The sequence below is a fragment of the Pelmatolapia mariae genome, linkage group LG13 (genome assembly GCF_036321145.2).
Source record: "Pelmatolapia mariae isolate MD_Pm_ZW linkage group LG13, Pm_UMD_F_2, whole genome shotgun sequence".
In the NCBI taxonomy this organism is placed as follows: Eukaryota; Metazoa; Chordata; class Actinopteri; order Cichliformes; family Cichlidae; genus Pelmatolapia; species Pelmatolapia mariae.
In genome coordinates this window covers 36,780,927-36,807,411 of record NC_086238.1, presented here as the reverse complement: position 1 = coordinate 36,807,411, position 26,485 = coordinate 36,780,927, and the positions used below count along the sequence as shown (strand labels likewise).

Sequence of the window (26,485 nt, the reverse complement as noted above, 5' to 3'; positions counted from 1 at the left end):
CTGTCCTGGTAACAAAGCACTCGTGGATTTTTATACAAGGTAGACAGTAGACTGTAGACCACCAACATCTAATGAACATAAGCTTGTGCCGAGCTACACAACACAACTCGGACAGTCCGCTCACAGAACTGCAGTACAACATGGCAGTACTGCTACTGTAGAAGGAATAATAATTCATTTTAGCTGTTAATATTTTCACACTCCGTCATAATCATTCCTACAGGAGTGTGTGCTTCTCTGTTGAAATGCAGCATCATACTTTATTTAGAATTTAGATTTATTTGGGCAGGTGACACAGCTTATTAATAATATTGGGGTAATAAAGTAGAAACAATATTACAAAGCTGTTATTACCCACTTACATGAATTCCAATGTAACATAATTCAGCTGTAACTACTGTTGATAAAAGATAATTACTTATTTTGGTAGCTACTTTGATAATAGCATGGTAAGAATTACTACTTCCCTATTATTGCTTGTGTACACACCTTTTGTTACCCCGCTAACATAACTAATGTAACAATAAAAAACAGACTCTTGGAAATGAAGTCCTTTGCAGATGTTTTGGTTATAAACAGCTAAAGCTGTTCAGGCTGAGCGCTTTTACCACAACACATTACGAGACCATGTGGTGCTGCGACAGAAAAAACTACTTATAGGATTTTCAGGATATGGTCTGTGAAAGATGGCATCCAACATAAACTGAGCTTTCCTCATTTCCCAGATCTGTGCATGTATGTGTTGTAGTTAACCACAACATTTAAAGAAACGAGGCAGCTGAGTGGAAAAACAGGGCAGATCAGATGCTCTGATTTCCTCTTTTCTTTGGACCTGCAATCAGGCATAATGGCAGGATGTATGCAAGGTGTAGAAAAAGACGTCATTAGAGTTTTGCAAACAGACAAAGACAAAAGGCTGCAAGTCTCTCTCCTCTTAGATCCTGACGTGTATTTACATTTCTGTGATATCGATTATTGCTTCTAACACGTATAAACATTTAGTGTTTGATTAGTGTTTGATCTATCTACATATATATATATATATATATCTTAAGGAGACCACTGGTAAATAAAGCATGAATGAAAGCCATGGCAGTGGGACAGATGCCTCTTATGCACGCTTCTTGATGTCATCTGAAGGAAGAAAAGCCCCTAAAGAGAAGAAAAAAGTAAAGGAAATAGAAAACAGGAGCCATGAAAGAAGCATTTATTAATGGCATCCCGGTGAGAGCGGATTGCAGCAATTCCATCTTTTGATGACACCCTTCAGACGACATCTTTTTTTCTGAAATGCAATCAACAATACATAACATAGAATCACATTCTTCTGATAATAATCTACAATTGGTGAAAGATGTACATCTAAAATTACATACTTAGATGAATGGAGGCTGACATAACAGTCGGCTAGCGCTGTCTTTGGAGGTCACCATTACAAAGTCACAGCCTTGATCATACAGCGACACAAAAACATTAAGCATCAAAACCACATTCTCCTCTGACTGGTTGTAAATTGCTAACCCCCTCCAGCTTCTTTTAAATCAAAATGTTGATGAGTTAAAGAATTGCTCTAAACTTCTTTCAGAGCAGCCTTGGAAACATTTGTTGTGCAAAATTACCATCATTGGGGACACAGAAATTAACATAGAGTTTAACTTGCCGTCGTGGTGTGTTCCAGGTCTGATTTAAATGCAAATGAGTAATAAACCCACGTTAACACCTTCACAGTGTGCACAGGAATTGTGACTTTGGAGTATTGCTGCTGAAAGGCCAGCGTAATGTTTCATACTCAGACTGTACTCCATTCACACTGCTTATGAATTTATGGTGAACAAACGTGATGCTTTTAACATAAGTAAGTTAATAATTAATAAATGGATTTATTCTTTGAAATAGCTAATCAAGGACTATTGCTGTCCGCCCCACACACCCACAGCACAGGGAGTGTCTGCTTATAGACATTGCTTTATATGAAGAAAGAAGCCGTTAGTGAAGCAGAGCGAACACATCAAATAAAGCCTGAAGGAGAGTCGTTACTTAGACTGCCACCAAGCAGCCTTTTAGCCACTATTCTTAGGAAATCATAATTCATTGCAATCGTCAGGCCTGAAATAGCACAGTGCTACCTGTTAGCAGCTGCTTCACTGGACAAAGCCTGATACATGATGTCTGTCCTGTGCTCAGTCAGCTGGAAGTGGGATTCAAATTAATCCTCGACAACATTTCAAGACAAATACAGTTTGTCACATCTGATTCTCTGTCAGTAGTTTGAAACGCTTATTTTACAAAACAAAATTTAAAAAGTAAATTAGGAAGAAAAGCAGCTTGTATAGGACTAGTTAGAGTAACACCTACTTCAGATACTGCAGTGGAAATCTACGTACTGCAGCTGCTCTTAAGCCTCGTAGCTCATGTGGAGACTCAAAATGTGAACAGACACTAACAGTCAACTTTTATTACCTCATACTCACGTTACCTTTTTCTACTCTGGGAGGGGCTCAAGCTTCACGTCGGCCTACTTGACCAATTTAATGGTTGTAAATATCTCAACTTTCTAAAGTTGGACTCCTGGTAACTGCTGGTAAATGCAACTGGAATAGATTTATTTTATGTGACTAGTAAAGTTATAGAAGTCTGTTTATCAACAGTGCTTCATGAATCTGGAGAAAAAAGGCTACTTAAAAACGGTAAAGTTACAATTCTAACAAGCTTCTTCAGTTCAGAACTGAAGTTGCTTCTTGGATGAGAGGTGAAACGTCTTCAAGCAACTTAAAGAAGTCCAGACGCTTTTCTTTCCAAGCTCCTTAGACTACGATGACCTGGATGACTGAGAACCTTCACAGACATATTCTGAACTTTTGATTGAATATTTGACTAATGTAAAAATTCAATATTTTCATAGGTGAGTTTTAGTTTGTATCATATTTGTATCATATTTGCTACAGTTGGTAAGTGTGTTGTGCAATTTAATTTTAATTTTTCAGGCAAAATAAATCCCACTGATGATATAAAAGTCTCCTGTATCAAATATGACACATTTGGCGTTACATGGATAGTATAAATACCTCAACTAACGTCTGCATCAGGTGTGGTTTAATCTGAACAACTGTGTGACCCCCCACAGGAAGCCCGGAGCTTCCCGTGGGGGGTCACACAGTTGGTACTGATCTTTGGTAAAGATTCAGCAGGGAGGCATAGTAGGCCTGTTACAACAGATGACAGAAGAGTGAGCTGATCCTTAATCACAGGAACTGTTGATCATCTGAGGTGGGAACATATCATCCACCTTATCTTTGTCACCCTGAGCTGCTCACGAGGAGGCGAGCAGGACTCCACTGTGTGGAAGAAGTTCTGTGTGTGACACTGTAGCTGTGCAGGCGGGGGTCAGGAAACATAAGGAGTCAGATATGTTTTGTGGCCACTGCTGAAACATAAGATTTCTATGATCAATAAGAATATTTGTCTACTGCTCAGTGCAGTAAAACTCCTTTAATATAAACATATAGACCTGATGTAACATTAACATCAAATATTTTAATACTCAAAATAATACTAGTAATAATTTCATTTGTTATTTGCTGGTTTAGAGGTTAAAAAACCTTTTAAACATAGAGACACAATTAAGTAATTAAGTGAACAAATGAGTAAGTGATAATGTCAGCAGATGATCAGTGTGTAAATGGACTGATTCTTCCCCTGAAGCACTCAAAGCACAGCAGTCACTCATTCACACGAGCGCCTTTTCTGTGCTTAAGTGCTTTTTATCCAACGTTCACACACAGTCACACTCCCATGGATGAAACTCGGGGTTATCCTTGCCCAAGGATATTTGGGGAGCAGCCAGGGATCGAACCACCAACCTCGTGATTAGCAGATGACCTACTCTGATGAAAAAAGTCCACCTTCACTGTAATTCTTCCTCAGCCTCCAACTGTCCACACTCTCATCCAACCAGGTGGACTGTGAGAGCTTTTGTGCAGAAATTGAATGAGAAATGATTACTGTGATAAGTTCAGCACCAGTGGGCTGCAAAATCACTGTGTGCCAGGCTCCCCCACTTTCAATCACAACTCGCATTTTGGCAAGGACTCCAAAAAATTGTGCTGTGAATCAGAAGAATCCAACGCAATTTTCTACACTGAGCCGTGGGGACAGCAGCGGCGCCAGAGGACCAGAGAGCGCTGTGATTGTAACCCTGCGCTCAGATAATGTCATCACAAATGACTGATTGGACTCTAACATTTACTTAGGCAAGCCGGTTCTAAACCAACACATCATTATTGCATTATTTTATTACTTTATTCTTCTCTTGTTTTACTTTAATGACAGCGTTTTAGTAAATGTGAAACTGAATCTGAGCACGTATAGGAAATTAGTTCAGACCTGATTTAAGGTGAACTGTACCTTGGAGGCCAGCGCTTCAGCACTTTCTCTGCACATTCGCTCAATCTCCAGGTTCTCCTGGATGGCGCTGACCTCTTCAATGACCATCTGAGAGACTAGAAAACACAGAAAAAAGACAACATGAAAGGAAAGAGGGGAAATGGCTTTTCCAATTTCACGCTACAGAACAAATAAAAATAGTAGAATATGACAAACATCCCATCCTACAACACTGATGTGAGGGAATTTCATGACTAATATTTTTCAGTGTTACACGTGGTTGTTAAATTCTAAGCTTACACACTATTGGATACATTTGTTACGATGCTCTGTTTTAAAAGCTCATCATCAGTTTTGTATGTTAGAGTTAGTGTACGTATTAAATAGTATGACTCAAATGTATTAATAGCTATAAATATTTTTCTGGGTGTTGCTGTCTCCAGCACCTCACAGACTCGGTTATGAGGACAACAGCTTATTAAAAAACACAAGTCAGTGTTTAAACAAAGCATATGTGTTAATTTTACAAACGAGTCTTTAGTATTGACTGATGAAATATGAAAGGCTATACTCATGTGAAGAAGAACTTTAAACATCAACTCATGAACAAAAGGTCATGATGGAAACAAAGAAAATAATTAGGTTTTTCTAAAAGACGATGCATTCCTGCAGCTGACAAGGGCGCCGTAACACTCGACACGTGTGTGAGTCACCTCAGCAGTGAATGACCTCATTAGAACGAGACTTTACACTGAACCTCATATTTATTTATGAGCTGATATTCAGATTATTTACCCAGTTTTTTATTTTCTTCATCCGTGTCTGATTGAATAGACGAGGAAAAGGATAAAGAACAAGAATATTAATAAAGGGGAGTGTTGTGCAAGTATTTCAAGGGTGGACATGAGCTTCTCTTTAGGAGTCATGAAGTGTGATGCTACACTTCAGCCTGGGTGGGAACATTTAATTCTTTACTAAATGGTGATATGTACTCCAATGTGACAAGAAGTGATTTTTAATTGATATTACCTATGACAATGGCAAAGGAAATATATGACCAACACATTTACCGCTAACTGCGTTCTGGGTTTAACGCTGGCCCCGACTCATGTAAAGATCCACAGAGGCCATGTTTGGTGGAGAAAACAGCAGCTCACACAGCAGAGAGGAGCGTGGGAAAGCTGGAACTGCACACTGTTCTATGTAATAATAGCAGTTAAGCTAACATTGTTGGAGTTTTAGTTTTCTTTTCTTTTCTTTTCTTTAATTGACATTTAGGAATAACTGTACAATACCATCAGCTTCAACAATTTGTTACATGTATTTTTGCTTTTTTTCTGTTTTTAAACAATTAAAATATCCATACAAAAGGGGGGGGGAGCAAAACAGAAAAAGAAAGAAAGAAAAACACATGTAGGGAGTGAGATTTTATTACCATTAATATAACTAATATATCCTCTGGTCTTCTAGTACTTAACACAGTCAAAATCAAAATCTGGCCTGCGTTTTTTTACATAGTCCATCCATTTCTTCCATTGTGATACAAACAGGTCCCTCTTATAGTTCATATCTGCTGTCATTTTCTCCATCCTGTAAATGTCCATTGTGAAAATAAAGTTTTACTTTCCAAAGGTAAATAACTTCCAAATATCTCTTGTATTGCTACATGTATTCCCTTCCAATAGGTTTTAATAACATGACAGTCCCAGAAAATATGATAGTGATTTGTGAGGGTTACCTTCATAGTGAGATTTTTGCTAAGGTGTAATAAAATATCTTATCAGGCTTTTAAACCCAAATTCCCTCCAGCTCTGTGAGCTGCTGTATTTCCATATTGTTGTCCACTCTTCCTCCTTTATCTCTATTCCTCCCTCCATTTCCCATTTTGTTTTGATATACAGGGTCGAAAGTAATTTCATATTTGTTAATCCTTTAAAAAGGCCAATTATAATGCCTCTGTCTTTATTTGAACTGTATGCCCTTTTAAGGAGTTTTATTCTTCTTTTATTTCCGTTCTGCTTTTTTGATCATGTCTGGTTTGATCTGTGAGGCAAAGTCCTGAAAACAAGCCAGAAACAATAAAAACAATCTCAGCACACTTACTTTTTTCCTTTGACTTTTCAAGTTTTCATTCATACAAATATAAATGTGCTCTGAATAATGTAAACATGTCGACAGTTACCTGGATGTAGAGTCAAGAGGGTCTGTGGGAGCTTTAGTTGGCAGAAGCTGCCTGCTGCTGGCCACAGCAGGGATGATTACAGGAAATGTGTCAAACCCCCCAAAACTAGACTTTTAAGAATAAAATAGTTTGTGTCCCACATTGTGCATACTTTAGTCTTAATTTTAAAGTTTTACATGAAACCTGTTTGACGTCTGTCTTTTGTCGTGTTTGTTGTGTGTTCAAAGCTTCCAGGCAGTAAAAATAAGGTGTGGATGAATAGTAAAGGTCAGATTATCGATGCAGAGAAAAAGTTTGACCCTGTACAGCAGAGCATAAACCCAGTGACAACACCCTGGCGCCACTAAAGACACTGAAGGTGATTTATTTCCTGAGAATCTAAAAGGTTCTTGGAGCTGAGTGTAACTGTGAACATGTAGCCGTCCGATTCACTGTTAATATGAAACTCTGTGATTAAAGCAGTTTTATTCAAACATTGGGAATAAAATCTGATGAAACTCCAAACAGCAACAATGTTTCAAGCTGCAATCGTACCTCGGTAGGAGAAGAACACCCTAAAGACTGCCCTGCCACTTAACTAATTAAACATTACGGCTGAGTGAGGGAGAAATTAAGCATTAGTGCCACTGCCGTGGGCAATTCCTTCCCCCCGGTGACACCTAATTAAGAAGTTGATGAACGTCAGCGCTCTGCGATATCCACTCTGCCGTCCTCCGTATCAGGCGCTCAATAGCACTTAGCTGCCAGTTTTCTTCCTCAGACTCTTCTCTGTCTCTGTCCAGACTCGGCAACCTACGAGAGGGCGCCTCGAACTAAATGACGTGTTAATTATAATTACTGGTAGCCATGGTAAATAAACAGCGCTGGAAGCGTTGCAAGTATATGAGCACGAGTCCACAGGGGGCTCTGACACATCACAATTGGCATTCTTAATTGTAAGTTTCAGCCTCCCCATCATCGTCCCTCCATCTTTCCCCCCCTCTTTTTCATGCTTGTCTTTTTTCATCCCGCTCTCAGGAACGACAGTGATTACCCCTGTGCCGACGTGCTACATAATGGTATCAGCGCCGTCAACGGAGCAGTGAATTAAATTGTATCTGCAGCCGCTGCGAAGCCTTGATGAGGGGGGCAGATGCCTTTGTGGTGTTATCATTATAACACAATGGTCATGTTGTCATCAACCTTGCCATCGCCAATTGAAAAGGCACGATTGTGTGTTGGGGGCTTTTCGTCACATCCTCCCACAGCCCCCGCTCCCCGCCACCCACCACCCACCCAACACTTCTGCCCCACCCCCAGCCGTTTCGTTGTGAATAGGAGCAATTTTCTAAGAGCTATGAAATCACGTAATAGGTCCTAATATGCAGCTGCTTGGCACAGTCAGGCAGCCTCTATTAACGCGTAAGTCAAACACAATATGTGTTTTGGCTGGAGAATCACTGAATACATGAGTACAGGCCAGAATTATTCAGATGAAAATCCACACAACTGTCATGGTTACAAAGACAAACTATTTGCTCCATCCTTTGACATGTGGTGCCCCATTTCAAATTCTGTCTCCACTAAAGTGGTCATAGCAACCTGTAAGGAAAATCAATTGAATGGTGCAGTGGAGCACCTGAAATGTGTTTGCAATCCCGGGAAGCGATTAAAGGCTCAGAAAAGGAGCTGGAGATGCAAGGGTGCTGCTCACGTGCCATTATCTGTATCCAGGCTCGTATTTCCACAGCTGCGATCATTTTCAAACAACATACATTTATTACAGTGCGCCATCTTACTGGTAAATAGGCCCGTTAGTTTAGCCTGCAGCTAACTTTTCCAAGTGTGAGTGACAGAGATATCATGTTCCTGCTAATGTCTCATACCTCACTGTGCTCCTATCTGTCATCAATCTTTGTTCTTTGATCAGATTTTTTTATGCTTTTAGTGTCATTTTATAATACAAACAATGTAAACAAACTCTCACTGTAATGATGTGTGTGTGAGATTGCATGTTGGACTGTTACTAGCCACTAAATAACTGTACCCCTGCAGAGACTAATGTTCAACCTGTCATGTCTATTTTGTACCATAGAGCAGTGTTTCCCATCCTTTTGGAGCCATCCTTCCATCCATCCATCCATCTTTTTCCGCTTTATCCGGGGCCGGGCCGCGGGGGTAGCAGCCCAAGCAGAGAAGCCCAGACCTCCCTCTCCCCAGCCACCTCCTCCAGCTTATTCGGGGGAACACCAAGGCGTTCCCAGGCCAGCCGAGAGATATAATCTCTCCAGCGTGTCCTGGGTCTGCCCCGGGGCCTCCTCCCAGTGGGACATGCCCGGAACACCTCACCCAGGAGGCGCCCAGGAGGCATCCTTGTCAGATGCCCGAACCACCTCAACTGGCTCCTTTCGATGTGGAGGAGCAGCGGCTCTACTCTGAGCCCCTCCCGGCCGAACTTCTCACCCTATCTCTAAGGGAGAGGCCAGCCACCCTTCGAAGGAAGCTCATTTCTACCGCTTGTATGCGCGATCTCGTTCTTTCGGTCACTGCCCACAGCTCATGGCCATAGGTGAGGGTAGGGACGTAGATCGACCGGTAAATTGAGAGCTTCGCTTTTACACTCAGCTCCCTCTTCACCACGACGGACCGGTGCAGCGCCCGCATCACTGCAGCCGCAGCACCAATCCGTCTGTCGATCTCCGGCTCCCTTCTCCCATCACCCATGAACAAGACCCCAAGATACTTGAACACCTCCACTTGGGACAGGAACTCATCTCCGACCCGGATTGGGCACTCCACCCTTTTCCGGTTGAGAACCATGGCCTCAGATTTGGAGGTGCTGATCCTCATTCCCGCTGCTTCACACTTGGCAACTGCAACCGTTCCAGTGCGAGCTGGAGGCCATCACTTGATGAAGCCAACAGAACCACATCATCCGCGAAAAGCAGAGATGAGATTCTGAGGCCACCGAAGTGAAAGCCCTTCGCCACTTGGCTGCGCCTAGAAATCGGTGACAAAGGGCAGCCCTGGCGGAGCCCATCACCCACCGGGAACGAGTCCGACTTATTGCCGGCAATGCAAACCAAGCTCTTGCAACGGTTGTATAGGGATCGAATCGACACCCCATACTCCTGCAGCACCTCCCACAGGACACCCCGAGGGACACGGTCGAATGCCTTCTCCAAGTCGACAAAACACATGTAGACTGGTTGGGCAAACTCCCATGCGTCCTCAAGTATCCTTGAGAGGATAAAGAGCTGCTCCAGTGTTCCAGGACCAGGACGAAAACCACATTGTTCCTCCTGTATCTGAGGTTCGACTAGCAGATGAACTCTCCTTTCCAGCACCCTGGCATAGACTTTCCCAGGGAGGCTGAGGAGTGTGATCCCCCTGTAGTTGGAACACACCCTCCGTTCCCCCTTCTTAAAGATGGGGACCACCACCCCGGTCTGCCAGTCCAGGGGTACTGCCCCTGATCTCCACGCAACATTGTAGAGGCGTGTCAACCAGGACAGTCCTACAACGTCCAGAGCCTTCAGGAACTCGGGGTGGACCTCATCCACACCAGGGGCTCTGCCACCAAGGAGTTCTTTAACTGCCTCAGTGACCTCGCCTCCGGAAATTGGCGGGTCATGTCCCTCATCCCCAGACTCTGCTTCCTCCTCGGAAGACGTGTCAGTGGGATTAAGGAGGTCCTCGAAGTATTCCTTCCACCGCCCGACAATTTTCTCAGTCGAAGTCAGCAGCGCTCCGCCAGCACTATACACAGTGCAGGTAGAGCACCGCTTTCCCCTCCTGAGACGCCTGACGGTTTGCAGGAATCTCTTCGAGGCAGTCCGAAAGTCTTTTTCCATGGCCTCTCCGAACTCCTCCCACACCAATGTTCCCTCTAAGCTGCGCGTGTGCGCAATTGTGCACTGCTGGCACGGTCTCTGCGCACAGAAAATCTGCGTTGCACACTGTTACGTCCCTCTGCAGCCCCTAATCATCTCAATGTGTTCAGCTGGTGCTAATTGGCCACACCTAGTCAGGTGTGGATAAAAGCATACCTGAGGCAAGTGTCCCGGGAGCTCACTCGTCTTTGCCTTGGTGGCACTAGCCATTTTAGCCAACCTGGTATTCCATTTTAAGAAAAAAACCTCTTCTCACCTACACTCTGGTATTCGTCTCCTTTTTTATGTTGCGGCTTTTGAGCCGGGTCGTAACATAAGTGGGGGCTCGTCCGGGATATCTGGACATTTTAGTGGAGACTGAATATCAGTTTGTTTTACTTTTAAGTGGGTGAGTGAAGGTGTTCACTGTGATTGAGCAACGTCCCTTTAGTAAGTGTGTTTCAGCTGGGTGGCTGTGCTGCCCTTCCACTGAAGCACTTGTTTGTTGTTTTGCTTTGTTGTTTTAATTTGTTGTATTTGGTGGTTATCCTGGGTGGGGGTACGCTTCAGAGTTTTGTAGGAGACTATATCTCTGGTCTGCTGCCTGCTCTCGGGTTCGCGTTTAAAGTTGCCTCGAGCCCGGTACACCACTGAAGACTAGACAGGTCAAGTTTTGTTTTTAGCGTTTTAGGCTGGGAGTTGCACATAGTAAATCAGTGGCACCAAACTTGCCAGGAGGTTTGAGACCATTCATTAATTATGGTCTGTAGCTGAGGGGGGTAGGTCGTTTTTAAGTTGGCATAATGTGTACTGTGTGTGCATCTAAAATGTCAGTGTTGATGGATGCTAATGAGATCCTCGTGTGGTGAGTGTTTTGTGCTGTGACCTTTAGTGTTGTGGGGAATATGGCTACTTTTGTTGGATCACTTGTGAGTGTTGCTGGCCAGGTGATGGCAATAAAACTGAGGGGTGCTGAGCCACCCTTGATGTGATCATTGTGTGGCCATAGCTCTCCATTTTGTGGTTGGTCACTAGTGTGCTTGCTTTACTGAACTTTTTGGATTAAAGTAACTTGTTGTGGTATAGGGCCACTTGTATGTGACTGTTTGTGTGGTGGAGACAACAGATCACTTAGTTGTGATTATTTGTTGCTACTTTTGGTTTTGTGTTGTTGCAGGTCAAGTAATCATTTTGGGTTTGTGACTGTTGTGCTCCTTTGTGTTGGTCACATTACTTTTTGTGTGTGTTCAGTGTGGCAACTTCAAATCCTCATGCCCATCCATGCTTACAGATGCCAACTATAATGTGAACACTGTGCTTCTGTTAGCTTTTACTTTTATTTCAGGTTTGTGGGTCAAGGACCTGAAGGCTTCAGAGGGGCTTTTAATAAATTTAGGGGTCCTAGAGGAACCCTTTTGAGGGAGGAGGTGTTACGTCCCTCTGCAGCCCCTAATCATCTCAATGTGTGGTATGTCTGGTATTCGTCTCCTTTTTTATGTTGCGGCTTTTGAGCCGGGTCGTAACACACACAGAAAAAAAATCTAACCTGAATTGAAATTAAAATTAATACTTTAACAATTCTGTTTTGCAGTGTTAGTCAGTAAGTGACTGGCTGCTCCCGTATGGGATTAGAACGATGCCACCTTATCCCATAGTCCAGCCAATGATGCGATTCACATTCGTATATACGCAGCTAATCAACGTGGTTGACAGGCTATGACAGCGTCCTTATGTGCCGACGTGTTTTAGCTAGCAAAGCGGCGTGGCTGATGTGGAGTGAAGCCACGTTAATGACAACGTGTACTGATCTATCGGGGAACACAGATCTATCGGGGAACACAACATATGACCCTGGAAGAATAAACAACATTTTTAGGGATTTCTATGAAACTTTATACTCACCACAAATAAACCCATCTAAAAATGAAATTGATCAGTTTCTTGACAACGTAAATTACTAGACAGTCAAGCAATGGCACTGGATTCGCCACTGATGCCAGGTGAACTCCAGGAAGCCCTGACAAGTATGCCCAATAATAAGGCGCCAGGTCCAGACGGCTTTCCTGCAGAATTCTACAAAGAATTCTGGACAATTTTGGCACCAGTATTCCACAGAATGTTGCAGGAAATCAAGGAAAATGGCAGACTACCACCAAATATGAATTCTGCCAACATTAGTCTCCTACTAAAACCAGGCAAGGACCCTTTATTTCCCTCAAGCTATCGTCCAATATCTCTTATAAATGTAGACCTCAAAATAATCTGCAAAGCTCTCTCAAAAAGATTAGAGAAAATAACCCCCCTCTTAATTCATCCTGACCAAACTGGTTTCATAAAAGGTAGGCACTCATCAACAAACACTCGTAGATTACTTAATTTAATAGACTACTCATGCAGTAAAAACATTGAAACCATAATATTGTCTCTAGATGCAGAAAAAGCGTTTGACAGAGTTAACTGGAAATTATTATTTGCAACTTTACACAAATTTGGTTTTGGAAACTCTTTCATAAACTGGATAAGAATATTATACAATTCCCCAACAGCTTGTATCAGGACAAATGACCAGACATCCTCCAGCTTCTGTCTCCTGAGGGGCACCAGACAGGGATGCCCACTCTCCCCTTCACTTTTTGCAATTTTTATCGAACCACTAGCGGCAGCATTTAGACAGGCTACAACAATTAAGGGCATAAAATGTAAGAACATAGAACATAAAATCAGTCTCTATGCGGATGATGTGTTGCTTTTTCTGCAAAACTCACAAACCAACCTTTCTGAGGTAATTACTCAAATAAACTGGTTTTCAAGAGTTTCAGATTATTCAATTAACTGGCCAAAATCTACAGTTCTTCCCATTAACTGCTCCTTCCATAATTCTTCTTCTGCCCCACTACAATCTGGAAATATTAAATATTTAGGTATTAATGTTTCTCCTAAGCTTTCAGACTTAACTAAATTAAACCACATCCCACTTCTAAAGAAAGTAGAAGGCGATCTGACTAGATGGAAATCTTTACCCATATCACTCATGGGAAGGGTCGCCACTATAAAAATGATGATCTTGCCAAAAATAAATTACTTATTTTTAATGATCCCTAACAAACCATCACAAGATTGGTTCAGATCTCTGGATTTATATATTTCTAAATTCCTTTGGAAAGATAAACCCCCGCGTATCAGCTTAAAAACGCTACAAAGAACCAAGGATAGAGGAGGATTAGATCTGCCTAACTTTCAACAATACTTCTTAGCCAACAGGCTTCAGTTCATTTCAGAATGGTTAAAACATACCTTCTTAGATGAACCTTGGCTAGATGTTGAACAGGCACTATGCAATGATCTAGAGATTTCAGACCTACCATTTATCAGCTCAAACATCAAAAGACATGAATGCTTTAAAAGCATCAACATCAGCTCTTCTCTGACAGCATGGTGGGAGTTTATAAAAATAACGGAGTCTTCATTAATCCCATGCAAACGTACACCTATCTGGAATAACCCTGACATATTACAAAACAATAATATGATTAATTTTCCAGAATGGAGTTGTAAAGGAATTAAATACTTAGAACATATATTAGAGGGAACAGAATTTATTCCATTTGACAGACTAGTTACACAATATGGGATCAACAAGAAAAGATTTTTAGAATATCAACAAATTAAATCCATAGTAAAAAAGAAATTTTACCTCAGTCAAGCTGAATTACAAACACCACCAAGTGTGGTACACTTTCTTACTCTTAAATCCCCCAAATTATTATCTAAAATATACAGAACACTTTCTAAAATAGATGAATCAATATCCCTTCCTATTGCAAAGTGGGAAGCAGATTTATCAGTAAGCTTAGACCAAAACTTCTGGTCTCAGGTGTGCTTAAAAACCTTTAAATTGATTAAAAATCCCAGTCTGCAATTAATACAATACAAAATACTACATAGAGTGCACTATACTGGTCATCGGATGTTCAAGATGGGCTTTACATCTTCCAACAACTGCTCACACTGTCAAGGCAATACACCAGACAATTACATCCACGCTCTTTGGTTCTGTCCACCAGTGCAGAAGTTTTGGCGTGAGATATGTGAAGACTTATCAAAGTGTCTGAAATGTAAAATTCCAGCCTCCCCTTTAGTGTGCTTGTTGGGAAAATTGGATGATGTCACTACAGAAACTAATACAGTCCACATGGTTTTTACTGCCCTATGCATTGCCAAGAAAACGGTCCTCATGAACTGGAAAAATAAAAATAATCTTAATCCTAATCAATATAAAAACCATCTAATAGATCACATTAGTCTCGATACTGTCATGATCCTGGGTCCGTTTGACCCAGCGTTTTGTGTTTCTCTTTTAGTGTGATTTTGGCTCTGCTCTTCCTTTGTTTAGTGTTTACTCTGTTCAGCCCGTGTGTGTCCTTGTATGTGTAGTTCCTGTTTTATTGTGAAAGTCTCTGTCTTATCTCAGTGTGTTCAGTTTACTTTCCCCTGTCTCGTCAGGTCTGATTACTCCCAGCTGTGCCCTCCTTTTGTGTCTCATTCCCTCGTTATCCTTCTGTGTATTTAAACCTCGTGTCTGCCTCTGTTAGTTGCTGGTTCGTCTGTGTTGTTTCCCCTAGATGTCCCTGCGTCTCTCCATGTGTGTTTCCTCGGACCTCCCTGCATCTTCGTTTCTGGTTTGCCTTGTTAGTTTTCCCAGTTTAGGTTACCTGTTAGTGTCACTCGCCATTTCTGTTTATTTGCCTTACTGTAAATAAATTCTTACCTGCACTTGAGCTGCTGCTGCCCGGTCCTAATTTACTTCCACACGGCTTGCACCCGCAAACCGTGACAGATACAGCCTCTGCCACCACATTAGATCAATCCCTCTGGGCTCCTTTGATCGGCTCCATCACCTAGTGGGGGTGGGGGGTCGTGGTTTGGTCCCGCCTTAGCTATTGTGGTTGATGTGGAGGTTGGGATGGGCTTAGGGCGCCTGGAGAACCCCTAGAGACGTTATCCCTGGAGGGCTCAACCCGGGGGGTTGTGGTCACAACCTGGTTAGTGGCTCTGGTCGCTCTTAGAGGGTGTTCTCCTCGTGGCTGCGTGCAGCGGGGCTGGGGGATGGTCTGTACTGGCGGACGTAGGTTACTGGCCTGGTAGCCTGGCTGCCCCTGAGTGGATCCGGGGCAGGCGGGGGGGCTTGGGGTTCGGGGGTGCTTCGTCTCCGTGATGGGGCTCTGGCTGGGCCTTGGGGGCTTCGGTCCTCGTCGGTGTGTCGCCGAGGCTGTGGGCGGGTGGGCGCACAGGGGCTCAGCCCTGGCGCAGGGGGCCTCTGGTGCATCGGCCTAACTGGGGGGCTCTTCAACTGGCAGGGAGGTTGTTCCATCCTTGCAGAAGTCCACTCTGCAGGTGGGGGAGAGACATAGGAGAGGTGGAGAATAAACCTAACCTGGGTGTCTGTTGTCTTGTGTAGTCTGGGAGATGATTGAATGTTGGCGTGGGTACAGTTTCCTCTGCGGTGGGGTGGGGTGGGCTTCCCCAGGTCCTGTGGGGCTTGGCGGTGCTGCTACCGTAGGCCCCGGTCTGGATGGGCCTGGGCTCCCTTGCCTTGGTGGGTACCAGAGGACGGGGGTGCCTACTGGGGTCAGCGGGGGAGCTGGCCCTAGGGAGGGGCATCTTGCCCCTCCCTTCTTTTCCTCCCCATCCCCAGCTGCCTCCCTCTTCCCGCTCCACCACACCCACCCACACAGGTAGGGCCTTGGGGTGCGGGTGTGTCACCAGGGTGCAGGGGAGGCATTCCCCCCCCCTCTGTCCCCTTCTGGCCACCTGTGCCTCAATTTTATTCCACAACTTAGACATCCACATTCCTCACACTCTCATAACACACACATATACATAGGGCCTTGAGGGTGACCACGTTAACGGCGTCCAGTGGACGGTCTGTGTATTCAACCTTACCTCTGGCACCGGTGCCCACCTCTCAATTTTAAATCCATGTAGACATTGAGGGTTCTCGGGAGGGGCCGTGCTAACACCTGCTGCTCTCTGGCAGCAGCACCATGCCCTCCCCTGTTTTAAATGCACTTTAGAACAACACGCAGCAACACTACACATGAGCGGGAGGAGGGAGGTATGGGGTCTTCACACACCCCCGTTCTCTACTAGCCATCGGGGCAGGGGGCTGGGAGGAGGTGTTGGCTGTCCGATGGGCCTCCCTGCTGCCGCGGAGCCTGGGGCGGTCTGCTTGCCTCCACCCCGGGGGAAAGGGTCACATCTCTTGGGTCTGGGTGCCGTTTCCCCCTCTGGGGGTGAGGGTACCTGGACCCGGGGTATAGAGTATGTTTGGGGAGTGTGATTGTGTGTACATGTCCATGTATGTCTATTACTAAGTTGGGTGAGTGCTGAGTGTTTGTATATGTGTGCATGAGGGTGGGAAAGCATGTTTGTGTCTGTGTGTGCCTGTTTGTCTGTGTCTATATGTCAGGTCGGGTCTTAGACTCCACCTCTCTGGGAACACCCAGGCCCTCCAAAGTGTGGAGGCCTATCTCCCCTCACCACACTCCCTGCCAGTGACTGATGCCCTCAGGGGTTGGTGCATTGGTGGTTCTTGGTGTCCGGGGCTGGGCGCTCAGGTATGCACCAGCTCACTCCCGGTGGCTACTTGGCGGGGCCTGGTGCCTGTCGCTCGGTCAGGCCTCTTCCGGGGCAAAGGGGACCCCCCGGGCCTCCGGCCTTGGGGTCTGCGGCTCGGTTCACTCTGGCACAGCTGGCTGCCGGCAGAGCCGGCGGGCACGCCAGTGCAGCCCCCTCTGGCTTCTGCTCCGTGGCTACTGGGTGACCCCTCGTCTGGGGATCTCCTCAGCCCTTCCCAGGAGGGTGGCACGGATGCCCCTCCGGTGGTCCACCTTGGGCTCTCGCACTCTGGGGCCTCTGGATGTCTGAAGCCTGGATCTTCTCCATGCCTGCTTCATGCCCTGGGGGACGGGGCTATGGCCCCCCACACCCTCTAGCAGACCGTTACATGGAGAAACCTTTTGTATACAAGCGCGCTGATCCACACGGGTGTGCACACGGATGTTCACTGTTCGTAGACATAAACTACACCTTTCTTAGCTGCTACTTCAAAGCACATTGTGCGCTGTCTGTCCTGCGTGCTGCACAACAACATTCAATATTTAGTATTTACTGCTGTTCACACTTAGCTAGATTAACGGGATGGTGTTGTGTTTAGTATGTTGCTTTGGTTTTTTGCTTGTTTTCTCTTCTTTTTCTCTCAACAGGTGATCCAGGAGATTTTTTTTTCTTTTTCTCCTTGTCTTTGTAAGTGTCCTTTCTCACTGTCCCTCTTCCCTTCTGTTTTTCTTTTCCTTCCTCTCTTTCCTATCCCCCAGTCATGTCTGTCCCATCTGTAACAACTGAAAATAAAATAAATAATAACAACAAAGGTTGATCAAATGGACCAATACGGCAATGCCATGATGATCCATTTGGCAAAATAAATCCATTTGGTATCCTTGTTGGTCTTCAGACAACAATTCTGACGGCTAAAGAACCAAATGGGACAGACAAAAAAAAAAAAAAAAAAATGACAACGTGTACAACCATTGGAGATGTGAGCAGGACAGACGGAACAATTGAGGGAAAAAGTGTGGACTTTATACCAGTTTTTAAATTGTGTTGATCGGCCACGTAAAACCAGAGTTATGATAAAAATATCTGCAATGTTTGGTTTTCTTCCTGAATACTATCGTTGTTTATATTTACTGCGGGAAGAAACGGTAAAAACGGCGTTTTATAAGGAAAACGCTTGAAAGCGCTCTCCACCTGTGAGCAAAAACAAAACCAAAAACCCCCAGCCTTTCCTATTGGTCGAAAAATGTACCATGTCGACCAATCAAAAAATGATATGGCAACATGGCATTTAGTTGTTTAAGAAGGGGGAAGTTTTAGGAGTGACGGCGGTGTTTGAGATGTGAGAGATTTGCGACGTTTAGCACAAATCTTGTGTAGTTAGTGTGTAGTTAGTGTGTAGTGTAGTCAATAGTTTTGTTGTGTGTGTCAGAACAATGAGGCGACTGCTGAATGTTACAGGTGTTACAGGAGTGATACATCTCCTGTTGTCAGGCCTGCAGGTATCAGGCTGTTGTTCTCCTTTATCTCACAGTGGACACAAATTATTTTTTGGAGTGGCACAAATAATTTGTGTGGCATCAAATTTGATGCAGAACAGCTGATTGTTCTGTAAATAGTTTGAAATGTTTATTTAAAAAATGCCTTGACTGCATTTTTAGGTAAACAGCTGCAAAAAACTTTGTTGTTTGCATAACTCAGTTACTTTTTTGAAGTAGTAAGTATATAATTAATTGCCCAATATTGGTCATTATATACTGTATTTTGCAGACAGAGAGTTACAGGACTCTCTCCCAGACCACAGACTCAGACTCATAATTAATGCTACAACTGTTTATAACCTGCATAGTTCACATTTCTGTATAGCTGTATATCTCATATTTCTGTATAGTTTTTTTTTATTTCATATTCTGTATAGTTTTTCATATTTATATCCTGTTCATAGCCTGTACATAGCTTGTACTCACTACAGCCTGTACATACTTATAGTTATAGTATATTCATAACATACCTTCATACCGTGTACATTATAACATACCATAATAGACCCATTTCTGTAATATACTCACATATCTATATTATTGCTAATATATACTGTAATATATCTATATCATGGCTAAAGCACTTCTGGATGGATGCAAACTGAATTTCGTTGCCTTGTACCTGTGACATATGCAATAACAATAAATTTGAATTCTATTCATAATACAAGTCAGAGCTTTATAAAAAAAAAAAAAAGAAAAGGAAAAAAAAAAAAGAAAGTTGTGTTTTCAAAATTGGAGTTCAAGTTATTTTTCCTTCCAATAGTGTTAACATACTACACAGGTCATGAACAAGATTTTTTTTAAATGTTCATTGTAAGTGGGCTAAAGCACTTAATTAAAAGTAGTCTAACATAAATGTAAATGCTGTAATTTGATTACTTTAATAAACCATGTAACTTGGATGGATTAGATGCTGGCGTGACCACAGTGCACACGTCTGCTGTTGCTCACAGTGGACCAAGGGACCGCTCAGGGAGTTTGTGTGTTCGCTCACACACATGAAAAATTAGAGGAAACATTGTCCCACACCCGAGTTTTTGCCCGAGTCGCATTCCGCTTGGCCTGTCAGTTCCTGTCAGCTGCCTCCGGAGTCCCACAGGCTAACCAAGCCCGATAGGACTCCTTCTTCAGCCTAGTGGCTCCCTTCACCTCTGGTGTCCACCATTTGGTTCGGGGGATACCACCACGACAGGCACCAACCACCTTGCGCGTCACACTGATTGTTTTTCAAATATTTATCTATTGCTATTATGCGCTGCATTGTCTCACAGCATAACTATTATGTCATTTCTCCTTCGTCTTCTTCTGTTTTACTGGCAGTTGGAAACCCATTTAATTAGAGCAGGTAGTTGTACTGCCCTCTAGTGGAAGAGAATGTTATTGTTCCGCCCATTACTCACGCCGATAGCTTAGAGGACCAATCAGGTGGAACCAGATAACCGTCCACGGCACACCTGTAGATCACCTGACACACCTATGTGCCGAGGCCCAGTGGTTGGGAAACACTGCTGTAATGGCATGGTACAATTCAACATTATATAGCATCATGCTAGCTTGATCTTAAAATAAATAGTGACAAATTACATTAGAAGCAATATCAGGAGACAGATCGTGCCGAGATTTTGCTCTAAAACCTAAAAGAAATGTTTTAAATATGTACCTTTTACTGCGTCAGGTCATCTATAGGCACACAAAGCTACCTAGACATACGATAATTAGACGTCGAGGGCACATTTGTGTATATCAGACTAAACTCCCATTTCTGAAAATCAGGAGCTTCCTAAAAAGCCTGCTGTAAGTGACACCAACAGGAGGCCAGAGAGCCACCAGATCATTATTAAACCCAAATGAATCAGACTAATCCTACACGTTGGCCGTATTATTGTTTTACATGATTACAGGATTCAAACTTCAGAAGTTTTAAGAGACACAGATGGCAGCAGATGCACACAACAGCAGGAAGTCTTACTGCGAGTGGAAGCACCATTAATATTTCCCACAAGAGAAATGACCTCAACTTTTAAAAGCAATACAGGAGAGAAAAATGCCAAAGAGTTACTGGAGGACTGATGAAGTCTTTAGGTACAACACTGAACCAGCAAGTACTTATTTTCCAGACAACTCGCTGCTTTCATTCTTTAAGGCTGTGTGAAAGTCACCTGGAATATGTACATACTGCTGTACATAAAGTCTGCTTGTTCAGTGAAATTATACTTGATAAGCTTTGAATTATAACTCAGCAACAGCAACGTTTATGACGAGCTTCACAAGCTCAGTATGAGGTCAGACGGTGGTTCAGCCACAGAACTGATGAAACCTGATTTTCAGGTGTTTGAGTCTTTAAAATCCTTTGTGAAGAACAACGTGATCGTCCTAATGTGCAGATGGAGGCCTTAATAATTACTGGACTTTCCAGCAGCAGCATGATTGCAACTAAACCAGGTTCAGAAACCAACACTAGAACGTCCTTGGATCGCCATCTGAGTCCCTGTATTTGACTTGAAAAAGCTTTGGCAGGAATGAAGACGAGGGCTTACTCTGCTGTAGATCCAGCTGGCTGACTGCATGAATGTAGCTGAGCTTCTCACGGGAGAAAATAAAATCCACGTGGGAGAAAAAACACTAATCTTTGTCAAGTAAACGTAATTATTTGGTGTTTAAAACCACTCGATCAGTGTATGTGTAGATTTTATTTATGCAGCTGCAGTTTGACTTTGTAACAGTTTAATTTCTGATAGTTTGATAGTTATTGTGTTACATACATACTGTACTTATTACTTTTTGCTTGTGAATTTATTACTGTATTTCCATTGTAAGTAATTCATTAATGACATGTTCATGAATATGGATTTGTCACAAAGCCCAAAGGCATTTCCTTTTAGTCTTATGTGTCAGGTATGCATGTCTTTTAAACTGTCAGCTGTTCACAGAAACATAAATCCAAACCAAAGAGCCTCCAGGTTCAATCGTTTACTCTCAACAAACAGACTTTGACATGTAGAACAGGAAGAGAGCAGCTCTAAAGGAAAAGCTACAGACGCTGGACAATTTCAGAATCTTAGATCGGGATTACCCACTGCATAGACACGTATGACACATGCTCAGAGCTGTGATATGTGTATTAAGCATTAATGTGCAAACAATAGTGAGTTAAACATGTTGGTTCAATGGGGATCTCACTTTTGGACACAGGTGAAGTTACCTTGCTGGAACTCAGAGAGCTTCTTCATCGCCTCGTCTCGCTCCTCTTCCAGCCTCTTGAACTTATGTAAGACACATAGAGTAGCTTCAGTTCATCATTAACCTTTATGCAATGCCACAGCTCAGAGTCTGGAAAAGCAGGTCATTTAAATGCAATGACAATATATAAAACTATGTAAATGTTAAGAAGGGATGAAGAAGAAGGGAAAAACCCCTGATGGTCTCTGTGAGCACCTCAGACCTTTGGTTTAGCAGCCATGTTTAGTCCTTACGTGTACGTAACCTTCCATAATACATGTGTAGATAAGTTGTGCTAAACCAAAAAAATGAAATAGATTGTTGTGCTACTTTGTCCTCATTCACTGTTGTTTCTGTCATTAAATATCAGTAAATCATCATCTGGTCAAACTTTCTTCTAAACTGAGCCTTACAGATGATCCAGTTTGGCTTCTAATGCTAAAGATCAACACTGTGTATTCAGCGTTTACTGGACGCACACTGAGCTCTGCTCACAGAGGATATGGACACCATTATAGCAGGTGGTTCATTTTTTAATCCTTCACTGCTCATAATAAAACAATACGGTACAATATTAGTGATATTACTTCCTGGAATACTGTGTAGATTACAATGTTCAGGAACAAGTATTGTTCCTATACTGGACGCGATGTTATTTGCTGAAATAGGGGGAAATAAAGGTCTAACTACGTTACCCCACATTAGCTTCACAACAGGATGGAAGTCAATATTGATTCTAATTCTGTTTTAATTCTCCCATTCCTGATCCGTGTTCTGTGTGAGGAATCACACAGGCTTTGAAGGATAATCTTAGTGTGAAAACATTTTAGAAATGGAGCAGGGAAACAAAAGCTTGGCAGGTGACTCAGGCTCACCTGTGAAAAGCTCCATTGCTGTGGAACTCATGTGATTGTTTCCAGTGTGCAACAGTCACAAAAGTATTGCAGCAATCATAAGAGGGACTAAGCTTGGAGAGATAAAAGTGATTTTTTTGCCATCATTCATTCTCAGTGTTCGAAACAGTTAAAGACAAATATTACACACAGACTGACCTCATATCTGCTTAGTTTTAGACAATAACAAAAATGTGATCATGGTAGCTATTTAACACAACACTGAGTACTGGACCTGCTCGAGGTTATTATCAGCTCGATGCTTTTTAATCACTTTGAAACCAAAATATTTTTGTTAATGGTGTTTTTATTGTTCAAATAAACAAAGAGAGAAGCGTTACCCTGCTGCCCCGCTGCTCGGCCAGCTTCTATTACTGTGAGTACCAACTGTTCTCATCTATCGCAGCTACTGTAAGCGACCTGGATCAGAGACGGTCAGAGCTGATCGAGGTCTGCAGACTGTAAATATTAGATTGTAACACTTACTTCCATGGCTGTAGTTTCTTGCTTTCTCTGAAGATCCTCATACTCGTGCAGGGCTGTGGGGAGCAAAGGGTGCCAGTAAGCCATCGCCATCACTCAGTCACAGTAAAGAACCTTTCATCTTCAAAGTGGAAGCTTCTCTAGCATGTGATAATGTCTCATGCAGTCACACTTATGTCGTGTCACAGGACTATTATAGCACGCTATTTTGAATATAGTATCGTCTAAATATAACTGGCTTACGTGTACATAGTGCAGGAAACTACCTTCCATAATACATGTGTAGATAAATTGTGCTAAACCAAAAAAATGAAATAGATTGTTGTGCTACTTTGTAATAGGACTATATGTAAGAGGAATAAAAGGAAGGCTTTACTCCATCTGATCTGTACAACACGGTCTTCTGTGTGTTCATCCTAGTCCTGTTTTTCTTACAGCCATCAAACATGTGTGCTGTACAATCATTCCACCCTGGAAAAACTTACCATAACATTTGTGCTCATGATGAGTGCACACAAACATCTGATCACAGCTGTACATTACACTTGTTAGAAAGCTTCTTATCACCAGTGTTGGGAAGGTTACTTTTAAAACGTATTCCACTGCAGATTACAGAATACATGCCCCAAAATGTATTTTGTAACGTATTCCGTTACGTTACTCAATGGGAGTAACATATTCTGAATACTTTGGATTACTTAATATATTATCATGCTGTTTACAACTACATGAATGTGATTTATTACTGTTACTCAAGGTCCGCGGCTCTGGCTCTGACTAATACGTCGGGTTTCGTGTCGGGCTCGTAGCTGAAAACTAGCTTTACTTTGTTGTCTGGGTCAAGTTTGTTGCGAGAGACAGAGAGAGGCGTTGAAAGGCTGCTCCAACGGAACTAATTGTTTCCGGAGGAAAACACGAACACAGCGTACAGTTGAGTCTTAATAGCTTACTTACAGCTGGGCTCGTCAGGCACTCTTCTTGGCTGCAGTGGTTATTATTATATTTACATGCTTCCAGCTCCCGTTTCTGCTCCGTGACAGCTCGGACTTTTCCTTTCTCTCCCTCCCTCGCTCACAGACACATAACGGGTATGGTAGTCCATTCTCCCTGCAGCACGGACTACACTGCCCATGATGCTACATTCTTTAGGGCCATGCCTGTAGCATTCTGCCTATTAGCTTAGCACAACAACAACAAAAAAGCGCTCTCTCACCCAGGAAACACGCAGAGAGAGAGAGCGTCACCCTGTGACCATGGCAACCGTAACGCTGCCGCCTGGAACAACAGATCGTAGCTGTCAAACAAACCCAAACAGTCCTGACCCGCCACAATATGAAACAGGAAAGTACCGCCGTGTAATCCATTTATTTCAACAAAGTAACTGTATTCTAAATACCACCTTTTTAAACGGTAACTGTAACGGAATACAGTTACTCATATTTTGTATTTTAAATACGTAACGGCGGTACATGTATTCCGTTACTCCCCAACACTGATTATCACACAGGTAAGGAGTTTGATTCACTTTCTCTTAGTCGAACCAGCACACAGTAAAAACAGGTGAAAACAGAAGGAACGTCGTCCTTTTTATTTTGTCCCGTTAATCAGTCACAGAGCTGATTGCAGAATTATGTCGAGAGCTAGCCTGACGTAGTCACAACATTATGTTTTAACTTCAGTTATACTACAAAAACACACTTAACCCAAATGTTTTCAGAACATGCCTCAAACATCATTATGCATCCTTACTCTAACAAGGGCCAGGTTATACTACTGGTCACAATGATTACACCAACTCCACTGTCCCAGCTTGCACTGTGCACTGTTCCCAAATAAAAAGCTGTGGGTGACTACGGACATCACAGCCCTCCTCAAGGACAAGAAGAGGGCCTTCAGAGCGGCAACAGAGAGAAGGTGGGAATGTTCAGAAAGTGTTGAGGGACAGGATCAGAGAGGCTGAGGACAAGTATCAGAGAAGCTGGAGCAGGAACTCGAGAAAACGGCATGAAAGAGGTCTGCATGAAGACCATCACTGGATTCAGGCCATCCAACTCTAAACTGGACTCTAAAGGTGGTGCCAGCCAGGCAGATGTTGTCCAGGTTAAGGACAATGCTGGATACCTCCACCCACTCTATGATGTGCTGTCGTCACAGGAGCACGTTCAGAGAGATCACACCACTCACAGACACAGGAAATCCCTCCTGCCTGTGAATCTCTCTCTGTACAGTCCCTCCATTTAAAACACAAGTACACACTGTAATAATTACACACCCTTAATATCACAAACTGTAAGCCAATATAATATGAGGGGCACCTCAATGTCAACTTTATACATTTCACTTTGTGCATTGTACTGGCATATTTATAATTAGAGCTACTGGTTCTATTTTGTAACTTTGTAATATAATAAGTTATTATTATTTAGTTTGGTTAGTTACTGTTCTTATCATGTTTCCTCTGGGAAAGTGTTCTGACTCTGACATGTCGATGATCTCTGGGGCTAAAAAGGCAGCACGTCTAACTGCCAGCTGAGCCTATCTCCATATATGTTACATAATTAGAAAGCATGTTCACAGCCTAGTGCAAACATGTTTTAGCCTCGATGGAGTTTCCACTGCATAACTACTAACGCTTCGATAACTCGTATGTCAGGATACTTGTAAGGCTCAAAGTTTGTGTTGTGACCACTTTGACAGGAAACAGGAAACCATAGCTCCTGGAGCTGTGCGCTGCCACATCATAGTTTCTAAGCCAGACCATGTTTGTGCTGCTGTTGCTCACGTATGATCAGAATGATCTGACAGAGGTTGGCCTACAGTAATGCACAGACACCAAACACGTTTGGTAGACGTTTAAACAGATATGTGTGTCTGTGCGCTGAACCTGTACAGTTTATGGATGCAGCTTGCAGACTTGCTAGCATTAGGTAATAACTTAGCACTTCTCTGTCTTTTTAAAATATGGTCACGTTTGGCTCCAAAACGCCAGAATGACAGAAGCCAAACTCTTAACACAACAGTCTTTGAAATGCACAGTCTCGAAAACAATAGTGACAACAGCCACGTTTATCTTTGATATACAGTCATGAGAAAACCAAACTTTCCACAGGACTCCAGTGAAAAACTAAATACACCCTAACTTCTTTCATAAGAGTTAGCAGGTAACTAGCAGCCATGTGGGGCTAATTAAATGCACTTAATTAACTGATGATCAACTACTGTGAACACTTTTTTTAATATTATGTTTTTGCATTTGTCCTTATTCCACAGTGACGGTGGAGATGGACAGGAAAGAAGAGAGAGAGGAGCCCAGCA

General features: G+C 43.0%; 1 protein-coding gene across 1 annotated transcript in view; it reads right to left on the bottom strand.

Annotated features, from left to right (window-relative positions):
• The window catches only part of shtn1 (shootin 1), a 40,796-nt gene extending 17,533 nt beyond the window's left edge, over positions 1-23,263 (bottom strand). Inside the window, exons 1-4 of the mRNA XM_065471866.1 lie at positions 23,174-23,263; positions 21,778-21,838; positions 9,226-9,417; positions 4,405-4,499 (exon numbers count right to left, since the gene is read on the bottom strand). Coding sequence (XP_065327938.1) covers positions 4,405-4,499; positions 9,226-9,417; positions 21,778-21,838; positions 23,174-23,263 — 438 coding nt within the window. The remainder of the gene's footprint in view (positions 1-4,404; positions 4,500-9,225; positions 9,418-21,777; positions 21,839-23,173) is intronic.
• Between the last annotated feature and the right edge of the window lie 3,222 nt (positions 23,264-26,485).